At 38.7% G+C, this 23,922-nt stretch overlaps 1 protein-coding gene across 8 annotated transcripts in view; it reads left to right on the top strand.

Moving 5' to 3' along the window:
* Positions 1-3,820: 3,820 nt before the first annotated feature.
* The window catches only part of ndrg4 (NDRG family member 4), a 34,522-nt gene continuing 14,420 nt past the window's right edge, over positions 3,821-23,922 (top strand). The window contains exons 1-5 of one of the 8 annotated variants that reach the window (XM_027135567.2): positions 3,849-4,020; positions 5,929-6,002; positions 11,519-11,609; positions 13,543-13,671; positions 21,115-21,153. In XM_027135567.2, coding sequence (XP_026991368.1) covers positions 5,929-6,002; positions 11,519-11,609; positions 13,543-13,671; positions 21,115-21,153 — 333 coding nt within the window. In that variant the 5' untranslated portion in view covers positions 3,849-4,020. Of the gene's footprint in view, positions 4,021-5,511; positions 5,611-5,928; positions 6,003-11,518; positions 11,610-13,542; positions 13,672-21,114; positions 21,154-22,728; positions 22,953-23,922 lie in introns of those variants that run through there. The other 7 variants (XM_027135568.2, XM_047802280.1, XM_027135569.2 and 4 more) reach the window with 7 other exon arrangements.

Below are 23,922 nucleotides of genomic sequence, written 5' to 3'. Positions count from 1 at the left end.
TTGATGAAAGACTGTTGGTGGCTGATGGTGAATGTTGCTCCTTGGTTTTTGCTACAAGTATTCCAGAATCAGCATCAGAAAATGGTGGTAAGTGCTCAAGTGTGTGTATGTCTGTGATAGTGAACGAGAGAACCAGAAAGCGATTACACTCACGACTATATTTTTCAAAAAGAACAGACAGTCCTGGAGGCAGAGAGAGAGAGAAAGAGGTGTGAGGATTAGACTGCTCTGCACTAACACACCCACACTCGTCCTCTATTTGTTAATCTCTCTGCTCCTATGCTGCTAACAATACACAGCATTTTTAGTCAGGTGGGAGGCTTGGAGTATGTTCTGTCTGTTATCCATTTTCTCTGTCTCTTCCTCTGTCTCCATCTCTGTGGAGTATCTCTCTGCTGTCTTTTTCATCTCTTTTTAAATCAGTATTTTTCTACTGTCTTTCTTTCTGTTTGTATAAGGCACATCCATCCATCCATCCATCCATCCATCCATCCACCCACCTCCCTATCTATCTATCTATCTATCTATCTATCTATCTATCTATCTATCTATCTATCTATCTATCTATCTATCTATCTATCTATCTATCTATCTATCTATCTATCTATCTATCTATCTATCTATCTATCTATCTATCTATCTATTCAACTATCCATCCTGCCATTGGCAACCTTATCCATGCTGGGTATTTTAACCACACTGTCTCCTAGTCTTAGTCATTTTCAACCTGTTTGCTAGTTCCCTCATCACACCACAGCTACCATCCAGTTGGTTGTGGGTTGCTCTGCCAAATGCCCTGCTCAATATACATGAGCTCACACATCCAGATAGTCTCACTTAGGGGAGAGTAACACCATCCTTCCCACCCAGGGCCAGATATGCTCTCTTTTATGCCTGGTCAAGGTTGGTTAAAACATCACCAAATTAAAGCTCACACTCTCCAGACTATAGGAGAAAAAAAATTGCACCCTTTTATAATTATTTATATTCTTAACTTTGTATATGCTGCTTTGGGTGGGTTGCTCTCAGGAGGCACAATATACAGTAGGGTTGAGGAACTGGTAAAAGGCAACAACAAAATTCTATGGGACTGGAATATAGGTGGGCAGTACTGTAATTTTTTATTGTGTAAAAAAACCCATGTGCTTCCTTAGGGTTCCCGATTTCACTCAAATGCATGCATTGAGGTACACTGGCTGTACAACATGTCTTATGAATGTCTATATGTACGAATGTCCAGTGATAGATTGGCATTCAGAGTGAATTCCCACCTTGTGTTCCTAGAAATGGCTCCAGATCCACCACAACACTGAACACTGACCAGGATAAAGGGGTTAATAGATGATATTTGAGAGTTCTCTCTCTCTCTCTCTCTCTCTCTCTCTCTCTCTCTCTCTCTCTCTCTCTCTCTCTCTCTCTCTCTCTCTCTCTCCTTTCACTCTCTCTTTTTCTCTTTCTGTGTCTCTCACCACCTAAGTGGGATAATTTTAGCACCTCAGTTGGAGTCTAATGTTGGTACAGGTGGGTGCTGGGAAGGAGTGGCTGTGTGTCAGAGGCAGTACGCAGGGGGCTGATGGTGCTAATGGCACTTGATTATTTGGTTTCTTTGGTCTAAATACTGCTGAGTGGTTGAACACTATAAATCAATATTCTGAATTCATTCAAGTTAGAGGAAAAACACACACATGTATACGGATTAGAATGAAAGAAATCCTTTATTTTACAGCTATGTAAAATCAGTGAGTGAGTGAGATTAACTTCAACATCTGGGTTTTGGGTTGTTTTATTACAGTAGAATCACTGACAATGCCGTAGACAAAACAGGATAGTACAGAAATGTTTAAACAGTGTTCCATAATAGACCTACATTTGCAGAGAAGTTAAGTCTAGAGATGTAAAACTGTACGTCATATAGTATACATGAATTTTTTTATGTAGGTCCCAGTCAGCAAGCATTATTTACACTCTTCTGCATACCCGCGCTAGTGTCACTGAGATTGACAAGAGAAGAGAGATTATTCTATCCCTTCCACCCAGAGGGAACGGCCAGAATGGTTCCTTATGAAATGCCTCCTAGCCACAGATGGCAGTAGCATCATCGGTATTCAAACTCGCAGTCTTTTGCTGGTAGGTTGACTGAGACTCTGGAGCTCTGCTTAATATTTCTTAACACTTAGGTAATAACTCATGCACGTTGAGACAACACAGTGACTCTGACACACAAACGCCAGATAACTCAGCCTTCCAGTCGTGTTTTACTTATCTCCCATCACCCCCTTCTCTGCCAACAAGTTAGACCACACATCCTTTATTATTTCTAAACATAAACATCAATTCTGCACAAAGCTTTGCACTGTACGGAATTAATAAATTAGGCAGTGGTTTTGTAGAAACCTGTATCTAGATTTTGTGTAGTGTTGCCGCGTGCATGAACGAGCCTACAGGTGTTCCTAATTAATTGGTCAGTGACCAGACATCGCTTAGTGACCCAGTTGAAATGCATGCACATGCATACTAAGCGGTAATCGGCTGTTAAACTCCCTTGATGACCATACAGGCAACTCCACTGACATGTAATTGTACTAGCGTTTCCAGGCAAATCGCAAGAATGTGAAGCTCACAGAGATCTGACTACTGCTGCAGTGCAACGGCAATCCAAGGCTGTAGTATGAAACACATTTAGTGTCACACAGGAGAGTTTCTCATGTCCTGAAAATCTAATGAGGACACATCGATTAGCTGTGATTCATCATCGTCTTTCCTCAGGAGAGTGCTTTCTTGGCCTCCAGCTAACACAGAAGGTCAGACAAATATCATGATGCTTATCATCAGCAGCAGTCAAAATCTGTACTGGCATGGTAGCTACTATGCAAAATTGTAGATCTGTGTTCAAAAAATATTTTTTTGCCAAATCGTATCAGTAAAAGGGACAACAGCGATGCAAGAACTGGACTTTCATTAAAACATGTTTTGGGAAAATGCTCAGTTAATTTCTATTCATAATGCATCATAATTCAGCTCAGTGATCCCGGTGGCACAAACCGTGTGTGTTTGTTTTTGGCTATTATAGCACAGGCTAAAGAAATCAGAATGAAGAAAAATTTGGGTTGAATAGTGTAAGACAACACAGGGTGGCATATTGTTAATTTATTATAGTGTGACTCTGCCTTTAGATTTTGAAGGGCAACAGGTGACCGCTAGGGGGGAAAAAAAAGCTCCTAGGTCTTTGTTTTGATCGTGAGCTCAGTTCACACTCTGTGTGGAGACTCACAGATTTACATGTTTAGTTGTGTGTTCATGTGGGTTTCTTCCAGACTCTCCGGATTCCTCCCACCTGCCAAAAACATATCAATAGCAGAACTAGCTGCTTTAAATGTAAATAAGTTGGTGAATGTTGTTTTGTGATGGACTGGGTTCTCAACCATTGTTTATTCCTTTCTCATGCCCAGGGTTCTCAGGATAGACTTCATCTATAACTATAACCCTGGCCAGAATAAAGACGTTACTGAAGGAATCCTATTGACTGTTAGAAGAGACATGTTTTGAATTTTGGTACAGAGTTGGGTTTCATTAGCCATTTGCTTTTGACCTCAATAGTGTTCCAAACTATTTCTATTACCTTCTTCCTGTCTTTCCTTTGATGTACATATTTTCACTTCATTCCTTTCCTTAGTTTATATCTTTCTCCAGTCCCTTTGTTTCCTCCCTCCCTCTCTCTTTGTCTCTTTTGCTTATTGTGAGCTCATGCTGCATCATCCAGGACGACACGTGCTCTCTGTTTATTGCCGTCGAGGGAGGGATGGATAGAGGGAGGGACTGAGCGAGGGAGGAAGGGAGCGAGGGTGGGAGAGACACAGAGAAAAAGAGGTTCAGAAAGCAGAGCCCTCATAGGGTAGCAGCATCTCAACAAAACACACACTCACACGCACACACACGCTTACAGAAGGAGCAGAAAAACAAAGAAGCCACACACTTGAAAATCACCTCTGCAGAAGAAACAGCATACACAAAAGCCTTGAGGTAGGAGATATTTAGAGCTTTATGTATTTATTTGTTTATTTTTTAGGTCTCTCCTGTATTTGTGAAGATAATACGCAAGTCTCCAAAGTGTGTGTGTGTGTGTGTGTGTGTGTGTGTGTGTGTGTATGAGTGTGACTTTCTGTTGGTGTCTATTTAACGGGTACGTCTTGAAGGACAGTTTTAGAGAGAGAGAGAGAGAGAGAGAGAGAGAGAGAGAGAGAGAGAGAGAGAGAGAGAGAGAGAGAGAGAGAGATACAATGGATGACAGATTAAGCCCCCCTTTAATGACCTTTACAAACGCTCAGCACACTCCTACGCACACATTCAGTCTCACAGTGCGTGAACGATGAGCTCCTTGTGCATTTGCTACTTGTCTGGCTGGAGGAAGTGAAGGTCGTTACATTAGATTTATTAACCTGCAAAAGAGCTGCGTCAGGTGTCATATGGGATCTTGCTAAAAATCAATCTGGACACACCTTTAGCTTTAACAGGTGGCACTTGGGGATCCATCCAGCCTCTGCTACGTGATTGGGATATATTTGGAGGCTGTGTACTAACCGATAACAACAGCTCGAATAATCACCAGCCGCACTTCACATAATATTTGACACCTGAGCAGCTGGTGAGAAGCCAGACTGCAGTACCAGGCTGGAAGTTCATCTGGTGGTAGTGTTCCAAACTGGGGCTTGTTTGAAGATGGGTTTTAACTGGTCACAGCTTTTGGAAATCAGGTTTTGAAACCACTGGCCCCTCCCAGCATTCCCTTGCACTCTTATATGTGAAATAGAGACATCATCATGGGTCTTTTTGTCTCAGTGCTGAATGTTGTTTTAATCTCTGATTTAAGAAGGAAAAGATTTACCGAGGGTTGGAATTTTCGAACATTTTCAACCGTATGACATAAAACCTTACTCTCACTGACATTTCATCATGCTTCATTATATTACTCTGGAATCATTTATATAACAACAAGATTGAGATTCATTTTCTAAAGAATGTAATGTACCTCCATTGAATGTTGTAGTGATATTTATTTATTTATTTATTTATTTATTTATTTATCCCCCCCTCAATGGATGCCCAGTATTGTCTGTATTGTAAAGTATTTACAGTGCACATAGATACTTATGTGCAGATATCATTAACACATGTGGCTGAATTTCAAACTTGTCATACTGACGATGAACAGCTAGCTTTTTTGCCACACACACACACACACACACACACACACACACACACACACACACACACACACACACACACATTAAGTGTGCACAAACCTACACATACTTTTCCACGCCTGGCTCCTCTACATGCCTTTGAACCGGTAACCTTATCTAAATTTCTGTTTTTATTAGACGAGACTTGAGATTAACTGGGGTAACATCAATAGTCTAGCAATAAACTGTTGAGAAAGCTGCCATCTGTGGGATCTCTCGGACACAAACCACTGCGAATGCTCACATGCAGTGCCTGCTCCATGTTACATAACGATGCAACACACGCTGTCTTGCCAACTTTCTTTCTGCCTCAGTTATATACTGTATCTTATGGACTCTGTTCCTCCCTGTTAGGTCTGGACTGCAGAAAGTAAGACAGATGTTTGTCTTTTGTGTCTAGAATCCTATTTCAAGGTTGCTTTACCTCTTTCTATCTTTTTTTTTAAACTAACTAAAGCTACTTGATCTCAAAGTTATCATTTGTAAAGGCTCCCATTTTGTCTGCTCTTGTTTAGCATCCCAGCTTTGCTTTGCCTTATTTCCCCTCAACTGTGAATGATGCAGATATCACTGGATCCTTATTTTGCATCCACAGATTCAAAAACAATTGCCTTAGCTTTACATATTTAATGTACTCAATATGTACAGTGCAAATTTCAACAGTTTTTGTTTTGTACTGCTACTGTAGATGGGGCCCGGATTGTTCTGGAACTTCCCCTCCAAGACTAGCTGCACGGTTTCACAGACCCTGCTGCAGACGATGTACGTAGTTCTGCTTGCAACCGTAGCTCGTAGATTTTTTTTTTTTGGCATCCAGTCCATCCCTTCGTTTCTTTTTGTACGTCTTTTTTTTTTTCACATAAATTCCATCGAACCAACAATCGTGATGTCTGGCCATGTCACCTTGAGGAGAATACATATACAGATCTGTGTTGCATGCAAGCAAACAATCATTGCATAGCATGGGGCCACATTCCTAGGTTAATTCAGATAGACTGTCTAAGTTGTTTGTTCTCACTGGCCAATCAGTGCAAGAGTGTATGCAAAAAAAAAAACTGAGATCACTTGAGTAAACCGCCACTCCTCCATCCCTGTGGGTTGTTTTGGCAGTGGATCAAACTGCTGCTTTTTTTGCAGGTCTTGCAGTCATATACCCAGTATTAATTTTGGACTGTGATGAAGGTGCTATAACTTTCCTCATACTTGTCAGAAAATAAAATCTAAGATCAAGTACAATTGAAGAGATTATCTTATCAAAAAAAATGGTATATAATCCACTGGCTGTTTCTGGGAGTCCTGGTTCAATGTGGGGTTTCTATTTAAAGCAAAGAAGAGCCTGGATTAATAGAGGATTCAACTACATTTTGACATCTTGTACAGTGTATTTGAGGACCCAAGTAACTAACACTAAAAGAAATGTAAACTGACATGGTTAGAGTGTCTTGATGGTGGTCTGTAAGTAACATCTTAAAAGTGCCCTTTCTTTTGGCAGTGTTAAAATCATGCATGCAGAAAATCCCACGTTGCTTTACCATCTGCCGTCCTGGGAGCAGTCCCTCGGTCTTTGATTCGTCATGGCAGGAATCTGTGTACAGGAGCTGGAAGCATAAATTCTTCCACAGGCACATGGCGTCTCTGACGCTATGGCTTAAGAGCCAGATAGCTGGACTGTGCTTGTGTGCCCATGACCCAATCTCCCACCAGAGGTGTGATGTGAGCAGCCTTACAATGGCACCCTTTAGTTCATGGTAATAATGTTTTTATTCAACAGATCTGTTGCATGAGATCTAACATTCTCCAGTACAGATGTTTGAGGTCTTTGATGTCTGAGAACATGAAGCAAAAAGACAAAATCGTTGCCATTGTCCTGCAGGGATACTGCTTGTTTGGTTGCCGCCAACCTTGGTCTGGGGTGGGTGGACAGTCTGTGTTTCTGATTCTGATATTAACTGGAAATTGCAAAAGAGATTCCAAAGGCTTCAATGGCTTACCCTAAGTACTGTGTTTCAAAATACACCCTGGAGTATATTTCCATGTATGTCACTCCATTTTCAGCAGCTCGGCCATGTTGGCCGGTGCTGTAAGCTGAGAAAGGGTGGTTCATCTGCAAACATGCTAAAGATTGTGGTTTCTCAAATCTAATACTATGAATGGACTCTCATTCTCTTCTCTCCTAATAATTTACTAATAAGCTAAATCAGGTTGTAGGAAATGCTTTAAACATGCAAGATCTGGAAGTGTAAATTGTCTCTGACACCATGGGCCGAGTGCCAGATAGCCCACAGGACTGAAGGCCTGCAGAAGCTTGTGTCATAATCTAATAGCAAAGTTAGCATAAAGACAGACAGTTCCTGCTTATTAGTCCTGCTTTTGTGTTCCTCATTAACATGCTCCATATCATTAGTTTACATAACCCATTTTTTTTGTACCTTTGGGAATTTTCTCTGCATGAGGATAGTTTACAGTGTTCTTCTGTATCCCTCATTATCATTATCATGTGACTACAGATTAGAGTTTATAATATTAAAGTCAGCGTAATAATAAACAGAGCAGGACAAATGGCAGGAAGGATGCTGTTTTGTGGCATTATTGGGTTTGTCTTGACTGTAGGAGAGTCAATATTGTGTCTCTGATTGTTGCCAGGTTATTGAGTCAATTGCTGATGCTTCTGATAGCCAGACGCTGATATTACAATTCAGTCTGCTGCCCCATATACACAACTGCACCAGATTTCTCTCTCTCTCTCTCTCTCTCTCTCTCTCTCTCTCTCTCTCTCTCTCTCTCTCTCTCTCTCTCTCTCTCTCTCTCTCTCTCTCTCTCTATCTCTCTCTCTCTCTCACACACACACACACACACACACACACACACACACACACACACACACACACACACACACACACACACACACACACGTTTTATCAACCTTGCGAGGACCTTTTAATGCAGCTAATAAATGCCATGCCTACACCAATATCCAACTTGAACCTGAGCATCGGAAACCTTTTGTCTGTTCTATTTTTTTGTTTGCTTGTGTGTTTGTTTTTTCAATTAACAGCATAAATAAAAAACATTATTTTTGTGGGGACCAGCCAAGAAATCATCAGATATACCTATCCATGTAAGGACATTTGGTCCACACCAAGATATAAAAACATGCCTGCCCTCACTTACACACACACACATACACACACGCACAGACAGACGCCAGTTCTCAGCAATAGACTGGGACTTGATATACTAGGTCAGATTTATTCCCCACACAAACAGCTAGACAGTTTAACAAAATACTACAGATCCCTTTACTCTAACAACTGTAATAAACATCTGAAAAAACATGTTTTCAAATTCAGCCCAGTTTCTCCACGTTTATTTATTGCCAAGTCTCACCCATTAGCTAGATCTCCTCTATCACATGACATAAGCCAACTGGAGCACTGTGCCAGCTACTTCATCTCTTCAAACTACTACACAAGGGATGTCATATGGCAACTCTACATCTTCAGCCGGATTTATTGAAAGAGGGCACTATCTACTGTACAGTCTTGTTTATGAGCTCACAGTTTTGTACATGTAGCTCTGACTGAAAGGAGAGCAAAAGTTTCACGTTAAATATTATTATAATGCATAACAAATAGTCATTTTTTAATAAATAAGTAATCTATATTTTTTGACTATTACTGTGGTGTGGGATGAAAAAGATATTTGAGGAGAGTCTGTTATTGGAAATAACCTGTGCAAATAAATGTGTCACAACCCCTGGGTTCCATTCAGCAGTACAGTAGGTTGCCTAGGAAGGCAGCATATTTGTGCAGTGTCTGTTCTCCTGAGACAAAGTCCGTCCCTATGTAAATTCAGGGTGAGAGGGTAACATGTATCTTTGTTAGAAAAGACCATCAAAAATGTAAAACTTTAAAGATGTAAACTGTTACTTTCACACTCTTTTATGAAATAAACTAAAAGCTTATGCATATTGAAAGCAGGGACAAGTGTCAAAGCAGAAATAACAGAACATCCCAGCAGGGTTCGCCAATGCTGCTTGACGTTGCCATAGCAACACTGGCAAGGGTGCGGAGCCCAATAAAAAGCCTGGGTAAGTCATCATGGTTTGATGTGATAAAGGTGCTATTTTTGGGCAAGAGGCAAATATGAGACAATACGGATGTCGGATGTCTGATATCAGGAGCTGAAAATGATTCATAAACATCTGTGAGTCAGCGTTTATGCATTTGGTCAGAGGCAGTTCTATAAGGAAGGAAGACGATCAGGTCTGATGAGCATTAAGGCAGTCCTCCATTAGGAAGTCTTTTATGTAAAGGAAAGAGTATTTCTTTGGGGGAAAATGGGATTTCACTTGATGAATAATGTAACAGGTTGAGCAGAACTTGGTCCGGACTGAAAGAGCTTCTTGTTTTCAGGCCTCTTCATTAACACATTTGAGAAAGAGCTAGAATGCATGCTGGCCGCTGTTGTCACAGTTACCCAACACTTTGGCTGTGATTGTGTGATTTTTGTCTGCTGTTACGCAACCAAACTAATCAACCCTTCAAGAGCTGCTGAATCATTCTCACACCATCATAGTCAAATGGTTGACTGCCAATAAATTACAGAAAAAAACTAGAACATTTCAAACCATATTGAATACTCGTTCAGAATTATAAGGTAAACAGGAAATTCATTTGTTGCATCAAAAAAAAAAAATACAACAAAAAATAAAATCACAACAAACACTCAGAAGCCACTTTATAATAGTCATCCTACTGTACATTATATCTGAAAGTATTGACCCTTTTATCAGGTTATTCTATGATATTTTTGCACTTATTTGTACAAAGTTCCTGTCCTTTGGCTTCAACAGACATTAGCATTACAAAACAGACATCAAAAACATCACAGCAGTCAAAAACTCTGTTACTCTTCAATGCGATAAGAAAGAAAGAAAGAAAGAAAGAAAGAAAGAAAGAAAGAAAGAAAGAAAGAAAGAAAGAAAGAAAGATGTAGCATCATGATTTTACACAATTATATTCTAAATATGTTTTTATTCCTCACAGTAATAATAGATTTTTTAATCCCAATTGAATTATAATGTTTAATGTCTCCATTTTTTTCATTTCTTTACCATAATACTAATACTAATACTACTACTAATAACAATAATAATAATAACAATGATAATAACAATGATAATTGTTATTATCATTGTTATTATCATTGTTATTATCATTGTTATTATTATTATTATTATTATTATTATTTTAAAGCATAATTCTAATCATAATGTTTAATGTTTCTGATCAATTCTTCAATTAATATACTGATAGGCACTGTAATTCTTTTATTTATTCACTTACAGCAATTTTTTTATGTTTAGCTCAAATATATTTATGTTATTTATTCAGTTCCTGTAACTAAGAGCAAGATGGAGGTGGAATTAACTACAACAAAATACAGCAAGGTTTTTAATGGCTTCAAGCTTTTACTGTCAACTACAGATGTTGATTCCACCGTGTGTTCTGACTGACGCCCCCAACTTGGAAGTTTATCACTCCACTTTGGAATTATGATTCTGTGGTGTATGTCTTAAATTCGATCTTTCTGTCATGACTTGAACTAGAATATTGTTTGGACACACCTGGTGTAAGGGGTAGTACTTTTCTAGTGAGTTATACATCCATGAGTTTTTTATTACTGTTGACTTCTGTGCTGTTTTGTTTCTCACTGCTGCTGTCTGTTTGAAATGATTTGATGTAATGTTTCTTTTATGTCCACTAAAGAATAAGTGCATTCTGTGTGTGTGTGTGTGTGTATGTGTGTGTGTGTGGGGGGGGGGGGGGTGTGGGTGTGTCTGCATGCTGTAGCATGGTACAATAACACGATGCAAATCTTTGGCCGTGTGAATCGGTGAAATGACCTGCAATGAATCACAGCCTGTTGAGTCCATTCAGCTAGGTTGATTAGCATTAGCAGACCGGGTTGTTGTTTTCTACTGAAAAGGCATCCTGCTAAGTGATGGAGCTGTTCAGGCCTGCATGACTCTACACACACACACACACACACACACACACACACACACACACACACACACACACACACACACACACTTGACATTCACACACTACATTACTGGTGTTAGTTTATCTCCATTTCCTAATAAGGTATTATATGATGAATATGTGGATGTTCATTTAGGATGGAGAGATAAAATGGGCATTGTAATGTTCAGATGCTTTAAAGCAGCCTTAATAATCTCAGGCATTTTTCTGTTGCTATGGTGATTATAGGTTGCTCTCCAAGATGGCTGGCATGAAGGAACAGCAATTCATCGAGGAGAAGCCGCTACTTCCAGAAACCAGAGGCCAGGAGACAGAAATGGTGAGTGTGTCAGTGAGTGTGTGTGTGTGTGTGTGTGTGTGTGTGTGTGTGTGTGTGTGTGTGTGTGTGTGTGTGTGTGTGTGTGTGTGTGTGTGTGAGGCTGTGTATGTGTTCCTGCTACATTCGATGCATCTATTTGTAGTGAATGAGGTAGAGATTTTGGGTGTCCTCATTTTGTGTGCGTGGATGATTTTGTATCTCTCAAAACCCACATAGCGTTCTGTTTCAGCTTCAATGTATATAGAGGTTACTAACAGGATCTGAAAAGCATGAAATGCGGGGGCAAGAACAACATCATCTAAAATAATGGTGTTGAAAATAACACCTTTAGGAAAAAAAAACAATTTTAGAGCTTGGAACATTCTGTTATTTGAGCACATAAAGTGTGTTGGTTTCCAAGCCACGTATAGTGAATGACGTGAAATGTAATTAAAACCGTGGTTTACTGCTGGAGTCTTTCTACACCTGTAATAATCACATAGAATTAGAAAAGAAAAAAAATTGAAATCTGAAATATGATTGCCATGTAATGGGTCTGACTATGTTTTATTTATTTGTTTTTTTCAGGCTTCAGCAAATTTAAGAGAGTAGATTAGAAGCTGCAAGAGAAACATTTCACTTGTATTAGTAAATTTGAGTCCATCATGTTTGTTAAAGCAGAAACTACAGTAACTACTGCTCTCAAATTCAGCTAAAGTAAAGTTACAAACATTCATAGCTTTCATGTGTGATGTCTGAATCAGATCTGTGAATTTAAATCATACTACAGAGCCAAAGTTCAGGCAAAAAGAGTCAAAACCACAAACACTGGAAGAAGAACTGGGCTTCATGCGAATGAAGAAACCACATAGACTATAATGTATAGACTATATAGATTATTTCTAGGCTATAAAACATTTTTAAAAACTTTATTTCATCTGTTTCCAGGTAATAAAGTGAAGTGATGCATTTGTTATAACTGTGGTGGTCTGGGAAACCCATCAATTGTTGAGAATTCATCATGGCTGAATTCTGGCAAACAGCCAAAAAGATTTTTGGCTAAACAGAATTTTAATCTTCTCTACTTTTTACCAAAGGCATGCAGAAACTTTGTTTTTACTTTGATATTTTGTGCATTCTGAGATTGCACAAGGTGAATAATGAGACCTTATTCACCTCAAAAATTAGTCTAGCTAAAATTTGATAAATAAAAGATAAATATGAAAGACATTGCTAGCCTTGCTTGCTAAGCATGTTTTCTTCACACACTGAACATCATACTCTGATCAAGATACTGGTCACATGCCAAACTAACATGGACAGAATCAATTTCAGTTGTTAAATTATCTTTCTAACATAAAAATGATGAGAAATTTAGCTAACAGGGAAAAGAAATATGATTATTATTTATTAAAATAGCAAAATATTTTACTTAAAATATTAAAATAGATATGTAATATTTATTTAAATATTAAGATTTAAATATTAATATTAAATACCTATTTTATTATTATATTTTAACAAACATTTCAGAAGCAACATAAGAGCAAACTGATCAGTCATGTGACTAACCTCAGGACTGACCCAACTGAATTACTTAAGAAAATGTTTACGAATTTAATTAAATGCAAATAAAGCCAATAAATATTAGTTTCTTGTAGACGATCAGTGTTTTGGAATACGTTGAAATACATACAGAAATATTCCATTCGTTGAAATACGTACAGAAATATTCCAGTCAAAGAAAGTCAAATGTCAGAATTACAGCAGGTGAATGATATTCCCAGTCCACCCCAGGTATTCTGTAGTGGGTTTTTCTGGTGAGAGCTTGGCACTGAAACTTCCATTGCTAGGCAAGGCAATTTTGTATACAGTGTAGCACATGTGATAGTCGGCACATATACAGGACGCTGTGTGTTTTTCCTGTAACACGTGTTTATGTGTAATGAGGCAGGCGAGAGGAGCGTGTGTGAACGCAGGACCCTCACCCCAGCCAGCACGCCCTACCCGCAAGTGGCATGAGATCGCTCGCCATTGGCTCGGTGTGACACGCCGCCACCGGACCAGCGGGGGGTGCATCCCGGTAACAAATGCACAGGCCACTCCCACTTCGTCTAACAGTAGATTCGAAGGGAATGAGCTCTTCAGAAAGAAATCTTAGAGTAGCTTGGAGTAACTCTCCAATCTCGGAGGATCACAACACTGCAGAGTTTAGTGTTTTTCTTGTTTGGCCATTTTTTTAAACCAATCAAAAACAGTACAAAGACATGGTCAAGTACTCCCCATAGGTTCTCTGTCTGACCTGGGGTTTGAGCTTTAACCCCTGATGAAGAGAGCAATGCACCAGCACTTTAGCACTCATTTGGTCTGTCTGGGCAGCTCTTGCTCTTTTGTTTTCAGGTGTTAAACAGGAAACCTGTTTCAATTTTTTCATCCTTGTGAGTGTGACAGAAAACTAACTTCTCACTAGAATAAGTACAGATCAGCACCAGAAACAATTGTTTCAATATAAACATGTTTCAGGGCGGATATCCCAGGACTCCCTGGTTGTTGTGTTCAAATCCCAGCTCTCATGTTACAGCTCTGTGCCTCTCTCATCCATTTCGGATCAGCCTAATGAATAGATACTAAACTCTGCAGTGATCTAAACTTTGAAGTTCTGATTCTGAACTGAAAGACATTCTGACTGTGTTTACAGTCATGGTAGATCCAGGTGATCTTCATTTTCAGATAGAAACTGGAGCAGAAATCGTTGATGTATTACATCAGAGGGGTAACACTACTATAAACTCCACACATGAGCAATGTACTAATACTTAACTAATGCTTTAATCATGAGGAATTTATAAATGAACTCATCTTTCGAACATGAGGAAATAATGACGTGTAAATATTAACAGCCAACTGAGTCTAATAATAATAAGAAGAATGATTATTAATTAAGATCTTGTTAACTCATTCTATTACTTAAATTTTATGTTTAAACAAAGATTACATACATCATAAAACGTTTATTTGGAAACAGTCTAGTTTATCTCAACTTATAGGCTATAGGGTAAGTTTGAGAGCTTTTCTAGGAAAACATTCCCTCCAGGATTTCAAAGTATTTATTTATTTATTTATTTCCCCCATTGTTTCAGCCAAAATGTCTCTGCATTTTTCAAAATTTTGTGATACAACTTGCAGAGACCTTGTGTTTTTTTTCCAGAAAACTATATGAAATTGTAAAATTGCAAGAACAGATCTCTTTGTAAGAACTTCTTTCTAACATTGTGAAAATTGCTAGATTTTGTGTTTATTTTTGTGATCGCAAAATTACTGAATCCTGGAGGTACTAAATAAACCAGAATACAGGGAATATAATTTTAAAATTATATGCATAATTTTAGCAAATTTGATTAGCATTTCTGTGTGTTTGAGTGGATCATCATCATCATCATCATCATCCTCATTATCACCACTTTTATAACATCGCTGCAGTGTTTAGATTTGAATCATGTGATCCCAGAGGCCTTTTTGCAGTGTGAATTGTCTCTAGTTACTCAAATAGCTCTGACTGATTGACATGATCCCTTAGACAACTTATTTACTTACATTTGGCTGATTATTGACCAGAATGAGTTAACAAGATAACAAGGCAGTACTACTTTTTTTTTTACTTTACAAATGTTTATTCCGATACAGTGGATATAAGAAGTCTACAAAGCCATGTTCAAATGGCAGGTTTCTCAAGATATATAATCAAGATAATTTATGTCACAATCTTTAATGTGATATAGCAACCAAGTGGACCAAACCAAACAAATGTTTGAATTTCTACTATTTTCTACCGAAATGTTTCAGTATGCACACCTCTTAACTAATACTTAGAACTGCAGCTCTCAGTTCTTTTGGACTGAGCATCAAGCTTTCAATAGGATTTAGATCTAGACTGGCTCATTCCAAAATTCCTTCCTCTTTACTCGTTTAGGTTTTATTGTTATTGTGCTGGAAGTTGATTCTTCATCTTCAGTGGTTTAGAGTTGGCCTTCAGTTTTTTTGTTTTTTTGTTTTTTTGTCAAAAGAGATTCCCAACCGAAGAGAAGCAGCTGCATAGCATCATGCTGCCACCACCATGCTTCACTGTGGCTATAGTGTTCTTTGGATGACAAACTGTCTTGCGTGTGTATTCATGTCTTTTAAAATTACCCCCAAAATTAATTTTACCTAGATTTCCTTTTTTACCACATGGTTTGTGGAGATTTCCACAGGCTCGAATGATTTTTTGTTTGTTTGTTTTTGTTTTTTTGCTTTATTTGTGAAAAAGGCCCTTGGTCTATCTACCTACCCTACAGCCCAGATGTGATGAATACGCACAGATTGACTACTGTTTGGCAGATATTCCACCAACTCCTTTAATTGTGCGTAAGTCTCTTGGCACCCTCACTGAGAAAGTTGCATCTTGTTTTTCATCAATTTTAGAAGGACGTACTGTTCTTAGTAAAGACGGTGTGGTGCCCCATTTTCGACACTCGTTTTTGATGATGGCCTTCACACTGTTCTATGGACCATCTAATGTTTTGGAAATTCATTTGTACTCTTCTCCTGATCAACATTTTCAAAAGTGAGATCCTATGCATGCTTTGTATGCCTTTTTTTGTGGCGCATGAAATCGATTGAAACCAAGAAGTTGTCAAGAAAAATCCTACATTCTACAAAATCCTACATCCTTCTGGGGTAATTAGGCATATTTTCATTTCATTTAAACCTGATTTTGAATCTGATCTGTTCATCTTGATCACAAGTTATTGTATTTTTTGCATTTTTCTCTCCAAACATTTTGTTGGTTGCTATATCAAAATTACTATATAAAAAGGTCTGACATGATTCATCCTGATTTTATTTCTCACCTCACAAAAACCTGAAAAAAGCTTTATCATGGGTGAATAAACTTTTTATATCCACTCAGTGACTCAGTTGCCTGTTAATGTCTGCACTTAAGTATTTCCTCATGTGCTTAGGATTAGTGCATGTATTCATTTATCAATATGAAAGTTTAGCATTAAAATATTGTTTATTGTGGACTTTATAGTAAAGTGTTACCAATTTATACATCTATCTTTTCTAGGTATTAGGTATGAATTTATATAATTGCTGATTACATAAATTGATCATGATTCTGTTATCGCTGCTTGAAGGCAATAATCACTTCAGTATACTGGTTTATTAAAAAAAAACGTCACTTTATGTTAGTCATGTAAGTTCAGGAGGCTGTAGGGGGGAAAATTATTATTATTTTTTTTTTTACATGTGAGTGTTTCCCTGCATTCCAGTACTGTGTGTAATGTGTTCTTGTCGGCTTCCCAACATAATTTCCCTTTTGAGAAAAAAAAACAATGGTCTGTTCCAATACTTTTCTTTTCTTAGATGAAAAGTTTTTAGTTTCCTTTTCAAAACAGTAAAGAATGGATATTGTTTTACAGAGGTGATACACTACCTAAATTCTTAAGTAAAGAAAACTTCAAACTCTTCACTCCTGTTATAATCTAAAAGTATGAAAGTAAATTTACAAGAAAGTTTTGCAAAAAAATATATAGAAATCTGCTTCAAATCGCACACTGATTTTAGTTACTGAGGCTAACTATCAACAGCTTTATTCTGAATCTTTCGTGCTCACTAGCATGCTAATAACTACTAGCTAGATGTGACAATACAGACTTAACATATATTGATTGGTATAAGGTCTGTTTCTCACAAATACATTAGTTGACGTTTCGATTTGTTATGAATTTTGATTGACACCACAAATCTGTCCGATGCTAAACTGAGCAGGTTGCATGGTTTAGAGAAATCAAGTGATGTTTGGAAATGTAGTGAGAAGAAAGAAGAAAGTCAGAATCTGTAGGTGAAAACAAAACTATATAAAATATTTTATTTTCTGCGATATTCCAGTGCACTAGAAAGACTTTGAGATTTAGAGGGGGGGTGGGGTGGAGTAGAGAAGGAAGGAGAGATGGCGCTTAAAAATGCCAGTCCCCCTTATCGGTGCCCTGATTACTGAATTAGGGAGCTGATTTGAGACACAGCCTCAAACTCCATACAGAACCTAAAAAATAATACTCGTCCCCTTGCTGCAGGTGGACACTCACCTAGATAGTAAACACTTCTGAGTCATGAAGGGAAGTCGACAAGGGCGTGTTAATACACTATTGGAACAAGGGTGCTTGACTCACATTAGCGTGTCAGTTAGCACACGCTTTGCAGATGACTGATCACTCTGTGTGCCATTGGATTTGTTCACGCTTAGTGTTGTGGCTTGTACTAAGTGCATTGTCAGTGGTGGCATTAAATCTGCATCATGTTTAACCACAGGCCAAAGTAGCACATAATCACATAACCACAGTCCCAGGCTTTATTTTGGTGAATCCCTGAAACCCGCTAGTCTAAACGCAACTGCAAGCTCTTGTTTGGGTCTTTTATCCCTCACAAGCCAGATTGGATCACTTTCCCAACATACACACTGTGTCCAAAATGACGTTAAATCCAGTGATGGTAAGTGATGGATTTTCGCGGAGCTTGCTCTATAACCTTGCAGTAGTTGTTGTGGTACTATTACTAATACTTTACTAACACATCTCTCTTAACTGTTCAGCAGCTAAACTAACTATGTTCCCAGGGACACATGTTACACTGTTCTGTGATTGATTAGAAGAATTAATTTGCAAATCTTAACTCTTTTTACCAGAGGCCTGTTTTGGGGGGAACAAATTCAGCATTAACTTTCTTTGTCATGTCACACTCCAGAATGAAGATTTAGATCTTGTAATTTGCATAAGTACTTCTGTTTTTTTTTTTACCTAGCATAATACATTTATAGAAATGTTCCAAAACAAATGTTTCTCTCTTCAAAGTAAATGGTGATATCAAACCCATTTCTGCTCTGTGAGATGCCCCAAGTACTTCTTCATAAAATTTAAAGTCATTCATTTTAACCAGTAAAATTCTGTGTGAAGTCCTAATAGAGGGCAAAACACGTCTCCAACTGAAAGCCAACAGACTCCTGACTCATTTTATATCAGACTTGCAGCGATAAAATAATGCATCTGTTCATACTGATTGAAAACGTTTGATAAGTCGATTTCCATTTCTGGCTTTCCGGCAGAAAGGAACAATGGTGTATCTGGTAAAAAGGGTTAAAGTAAAGCTAACCTCAAAACATTATAAACTGGCAAATAGCCTACCTGAATCTGAATGAAGTTTAAAAGATACAGCAGGCCCTGGGGATATAGTGTTACACCAATTCAGAATTACTGAGTCAGCTTCACACGGATAGGTGACTTCTGACCACTGATTCAAGACGGGTGGACGGGTGACCCTTCCTTTCAACACTCCACCTGCATATGTGTTTAATCTATTATTTATCATTTAAATGATAAATAATACCATGCATATCATGGTGTTGTGTTTCTGATGATATGCATGCTTATTCATGTTCTTGTACAGTTTTTTTGTCAATGAATTGTAATTGTATTATATTTTCAGCAACTTTGCAGTTTCAAATAACAACATTTTATGCTTTTGAATTCTTGCAAGATTCTGTTTTTCAACACAGGCCATATTCAGAGTTGGAAACTGACGTCACTTACATGGGGAAATCTGCACGTATTTAGAGTTCGTTGAGAAAGCACTTAAATCTCTCCTTTCAGTTTATGCAAATCACCTGCATGGCACTCAGTACCTCAAGGGTGCCAGATTTTTCTTAAGTAGAAGATGTACAAACACACAGGACAACAAGGACTGGGTGGAAAAACTGAGTTGGGGGAGGGGGGACTAGACAGATGGAAGGCAAATGCCAGTGCCAGTGCAGATGTGTCTAAGCAAGGTCTTGCATGGCTCAGGCAAGGACGAAGCTGGTGAAAGAGGCTGGCTCTGTAATTAGGGTGAATCTCCTACCGATTAAATAGCACTGCAGTTCTCCTATTGCCAACTTGATTTCCAAGGCCTTCTGCACGACAGCAGTGTACTTCTTTTCAGTAGAGCTTAGCTTGCAGCTGATGTAAAGGACCAGGTGTTGCTCCCTTTCAAAGCACTGATAGAGGACGGCTCCTAGTTCTACCTCTGAGGTGTTGGTCTGGAAGATGAAGGGAAGGCCCGGCTGATCCGGGAACCTATTTTTCCATCTTCTTGGGGTTCGCTGTCATGTCATTCACTATCAGAACAAAAGAGCTTGGTACCGCCAGTGGCCAATAAGTGGTTAGCATCATCTCCATTAGCATATTTTCCACTCCTTATAGACTTTTGGTCTTGATCTTTTGGTGCACCTATTGTGTGAATATAGGGACAGATCAGAAGAAATCTCAGAACTGGTCCACCAGCTCTGTCCACTCCTGCTTCTGGAATGGAGTGATATAAGCCCCCTCTTTTCACCATTTCACAATGTACGCTTGTATAGATCTGGTGCACAGGAAACAAAGGCAGACAACACCAGTGCAGAGTCCATTCTTTTTACAGAAATTTTATGGTAAAATTGTGTGTCTTCTTGCTTACCTGGTTGTTGCAGCTGTTGGTTCATGGGCCCCACTCGTTCTAGTACCGTGTACAGGCTTGGTAGTATGGACATGAATTTGTTGAATGTATCCCACCATGCAGACCCTTAACACATGCTACCTCAATCAGCGACTGGTAGAAGTCTCTTGGGGACGTGTCACAGTAGCGGTGAAGCCAGGCCAATCTCAGCTTAGCAGAAGAGGGACTGGTTACTCGTGAACCACCCCCACTAGCAAGGGCCACTCCCCTTTCCAACTTTGGCCTGTTTCGCAGGGACCTGATACATAATGTCATGAACACACAATATCATGAGGGTATTAATATATATTAAATATTTTATAGACCAAAACAAAAACTTTCAAACTGACAGCCAATTAAATATATTTTAAAATTTGTCATTACTTAAGCCAATAACACACAAACAAATCATATTTTTTCTACCAAATCCAAGTTGGAGCTTCTGGATAGCCCGAGGTCTGAATACTGAGGTGTACAATTTCTGTATAAATCCCTCACAACTCAACTCTGAATACGGCACTGTGCATGATTCGATGTCTACACCAGGTCTAAGCTAACCCTTTTCACTTGTGTAAACCTTGCCTTGTGTTGTTTTAGGATGTCCACTTACACACACTAACCTCTTTGCTTCTCTACACTGGTGTGCAGGATCCAGTATCCATGATCCACCTGAAGAATGAAAACAAAGAAGAACCGGTTATCATGACCTGTGTAATAATGCTAGCCGGTTCCTGTTTTCATTCTGTCCTCTTTAGCCTCTTGAGTCATCTGTATTACAGCGTATTCAGGAGAAGAAAACAGGCCTGAGCATCTGAGATCAGCCCGGGAAAGGACAAGCATATCCATTCATGTAGAAAATACTTTACAGTGACCGTAGCCATCCAGTTAGTGCTCTTTCAAGCAGCTCAAGTTATGCAAATTGTGTTTTTGTACGCGTCATTTTTATAGTTGTCCTGACTGCATGTATGTTCGTGTGTTGCAGGAGAACTGTGAAAGCTTCACACCCATAGGAGACTGGAAGGTACTGGAAATGTTTTGTATCATTGTAGTTTAATAAAGTGTAATTCATTAACAGTAATTAGCACCAGTATGCTTCAAAATATGCAACCATAGAGGTGACTGATCAGCTAAAACGAAATGAATGGAGACAAAATACAGTGTGCATGAATGCAGCCACTTAATTTGGTCTGAGCCTGAAAATTGAGTCTCAGTGTTTGTGGCAAGATTTATTGATACAGAGATCCCAGAAGTAAGAGTGCGGATGTATTAATTATGCATGGATACATAAAGTAGTATTCTCTCACATGATTTGCGTATGAGTAATAAAGCAATCTAAGAGGGATAAGCGAATAGCTGAATCACTGCATGGAAGTGAAGTCAAGGTCAATTTGTCTTGCCATTCAAACTGTATACATGCACAGCAGGATCAGATATCGTGCTTCCAGGATGACAATGATGATACAGCTACTTAAAGTGACACATGAGAAAGTAGTATCACATAAAGTACATAGTGTAATACTTTATTTAAAGTGTATCTACATTATGACCAAATAAGACATGCACATGCACTGAAAACAGTAGTGCTACTTAAAATCTCTGAAAATGAATGGTTTCATGGTTTCATATTTCAAATCTATACCAAGGAGGAAAGATTAAATAACAAAATAATATGAATGTCTCATCAGCGAAGGACAGACTAGCACTCTCTTTTGAGATCTGCAGGAGTGATAAACAGGTTTAGAGAGCCTTCTAGTGGTTAGAGAATATACAAGAATGATGTTCTCTGGCAGATAGATCAATAATTCAGTGCATTCACTGAGGAGACCACACCTCCTTTACTGGGACTGACAAACACAAAGCCCAAACCTCCTTTACCACGACTGACAAACACAAAGCCCAAACCTCCTTTACTGGGACTGACAACCATAAAGCCCAAACCTCCTTTACTGGGAACAGATGTAACACATTCCTACCTAGACTGACAGCCTCAGAGGCCACACCCATTTTACTGGAACTGACAGACGGAGGCCACACCTCCTTTACTGGGACTGACCGACATGGAGGTCACACCCATTTTACTGGAACTGACAGACACAGAGGCCACACCTCCTTTAATGGGATTAACAAGAAAGGCCACACCTTCACTTCATTTGCTTTGAACATATTCAACAAATACATTTTAATGCAGTTGTTATTTTATATAAATGTATTTATATTATTGTTAGTAATATTATTATTAATAATAATATTGTTATTAATATTATTCTTATTTTACTGTTTATTTATAAGCTCTAGTGGCTGGTGTATTATGTTTTATTCACTACTGCTGTTATGGTTATGTGTGAAGCACTTGTGACCAGGTTGCATCGGATCTGAAGGGAGTCAGGGAGTATAGGGGGAGGGATCGAGGGGAGGGGGATGGTGGGGATAGTGAATTGGTATAGGATCATGTTCACCATCTGTGACCCAAAAATGCTGCAGAGGAGAAAATGTAAGATGACAACAGGCTTTGCAAAAGTGACAGAAAAACCAGCCAATCTTGAACAACCGACAACCAATAGGAGGCCGAGTTGTACTGTAAAGGCGGGGCAGAGGAAGATGAGTGCAGAAGGAGGAGAGGAGAGAAGAAGAGTGGAGAGGAGAGAAAGAGAAAAGCACCGTAGCAACAGAAACATTTCTGCATCCTCTTGCTTGTCTGGATCCTAATCCGCCTAAACAGAAAGGGCTGCTGACTCATCTGATTCAGAATCTTCTTCTCAGTCTTCCTCTTTTGCATCCTCATCCTCCTTTGTAGCAGCAATGCCTGAGTGTTGGGATGGGGTGAGTCCTATGGGATTGAGTGACTAAGGGAATGTGAGTAAGGGAATGTTGGAAGTCAGGATTGTGTGGCTTTATTGTAAAATTGAATACATTATTGTTTTTCTTTGCATTTCTTGTAGGTATAAAATCAGACATATAAGTGTCATTATTATGGAAATTGCAACTTCCTGAGCTTGATGCTGATAGTGGGGTGTTGAAGACAGTAATATCATAAAACATCAAATGGATATTGATGATAAACTACATATATGCAGTATATAGTTTCACTGCAGTATGCTGCTGTTACTTATTTTTCTTCTTCAGTATAGCTGAAAACTGAAACTGTTTTACTTTCAAATACAAAACCATTAGATACTTGAATGTGTCAATGATTTTTGCTGGGGATGAAATCTGTGCTATGATTTCTAAGCAACATGGCAGTGCAGGTGCAGAATCGATGGTGTCTATTCCCACAGGACACACACACTCACGTATGCATCAGCCGACGGTATGCGTCAGGGAGTGTTCAGTGATCGAGGATGCGTGGCTGGTTATCTTTGTATTTACTCTGTGTATTTTCCCAAACCCGGACTACATGTCAATGTGTTGGGATGTTTGAGTGTGTGCACATGGAGTGTGGAATGAGTAATTTACTTATGTATTCTCAGAGACAAATCTGTGACCTTGAGACGTAGAGTATAATTAGCTTCAGGAGGAGTGTGAGAAATGGATAAGGGTGAGGACATGGACTATAAGGACCTTCACTATCAGGGTTGTTAAAATCTAATTAATGATATCAATGTGTAAGCACACAGATTTAAACCAGTCTGTATAATTTATTACTGTTACTACAATAACTACTAATATTAATAATACTATTATAAATACTACATCTAATAACAAGACATGTGCTTTAAATACGTGACTGATTGCTTTTAGTTAATCATAGACATATTAGCTACTTTACTCTAGGCACCTTTTTTTCCATTTT

Source organism: Tachysurus fulvidraco, chromosome 17 (assembly GCF_022655615.1).
Source record: "Tachysurus fulvidraco isolate hzauxx_2018 chromosome 17, HZAU_PFXX_2.0, whole genome shotgun sequence".
In the NCBI taxonomy this organism is placed as follows: Eukaryota; Metazoa; Chordata; class Actinopteri; order Siluriformes; family Bagridae; genus Tachysurus; species Tachysurus fulvidraco.
This window is presented reverse-complemented; position numbering and strand designations above follow the sequence as displayed.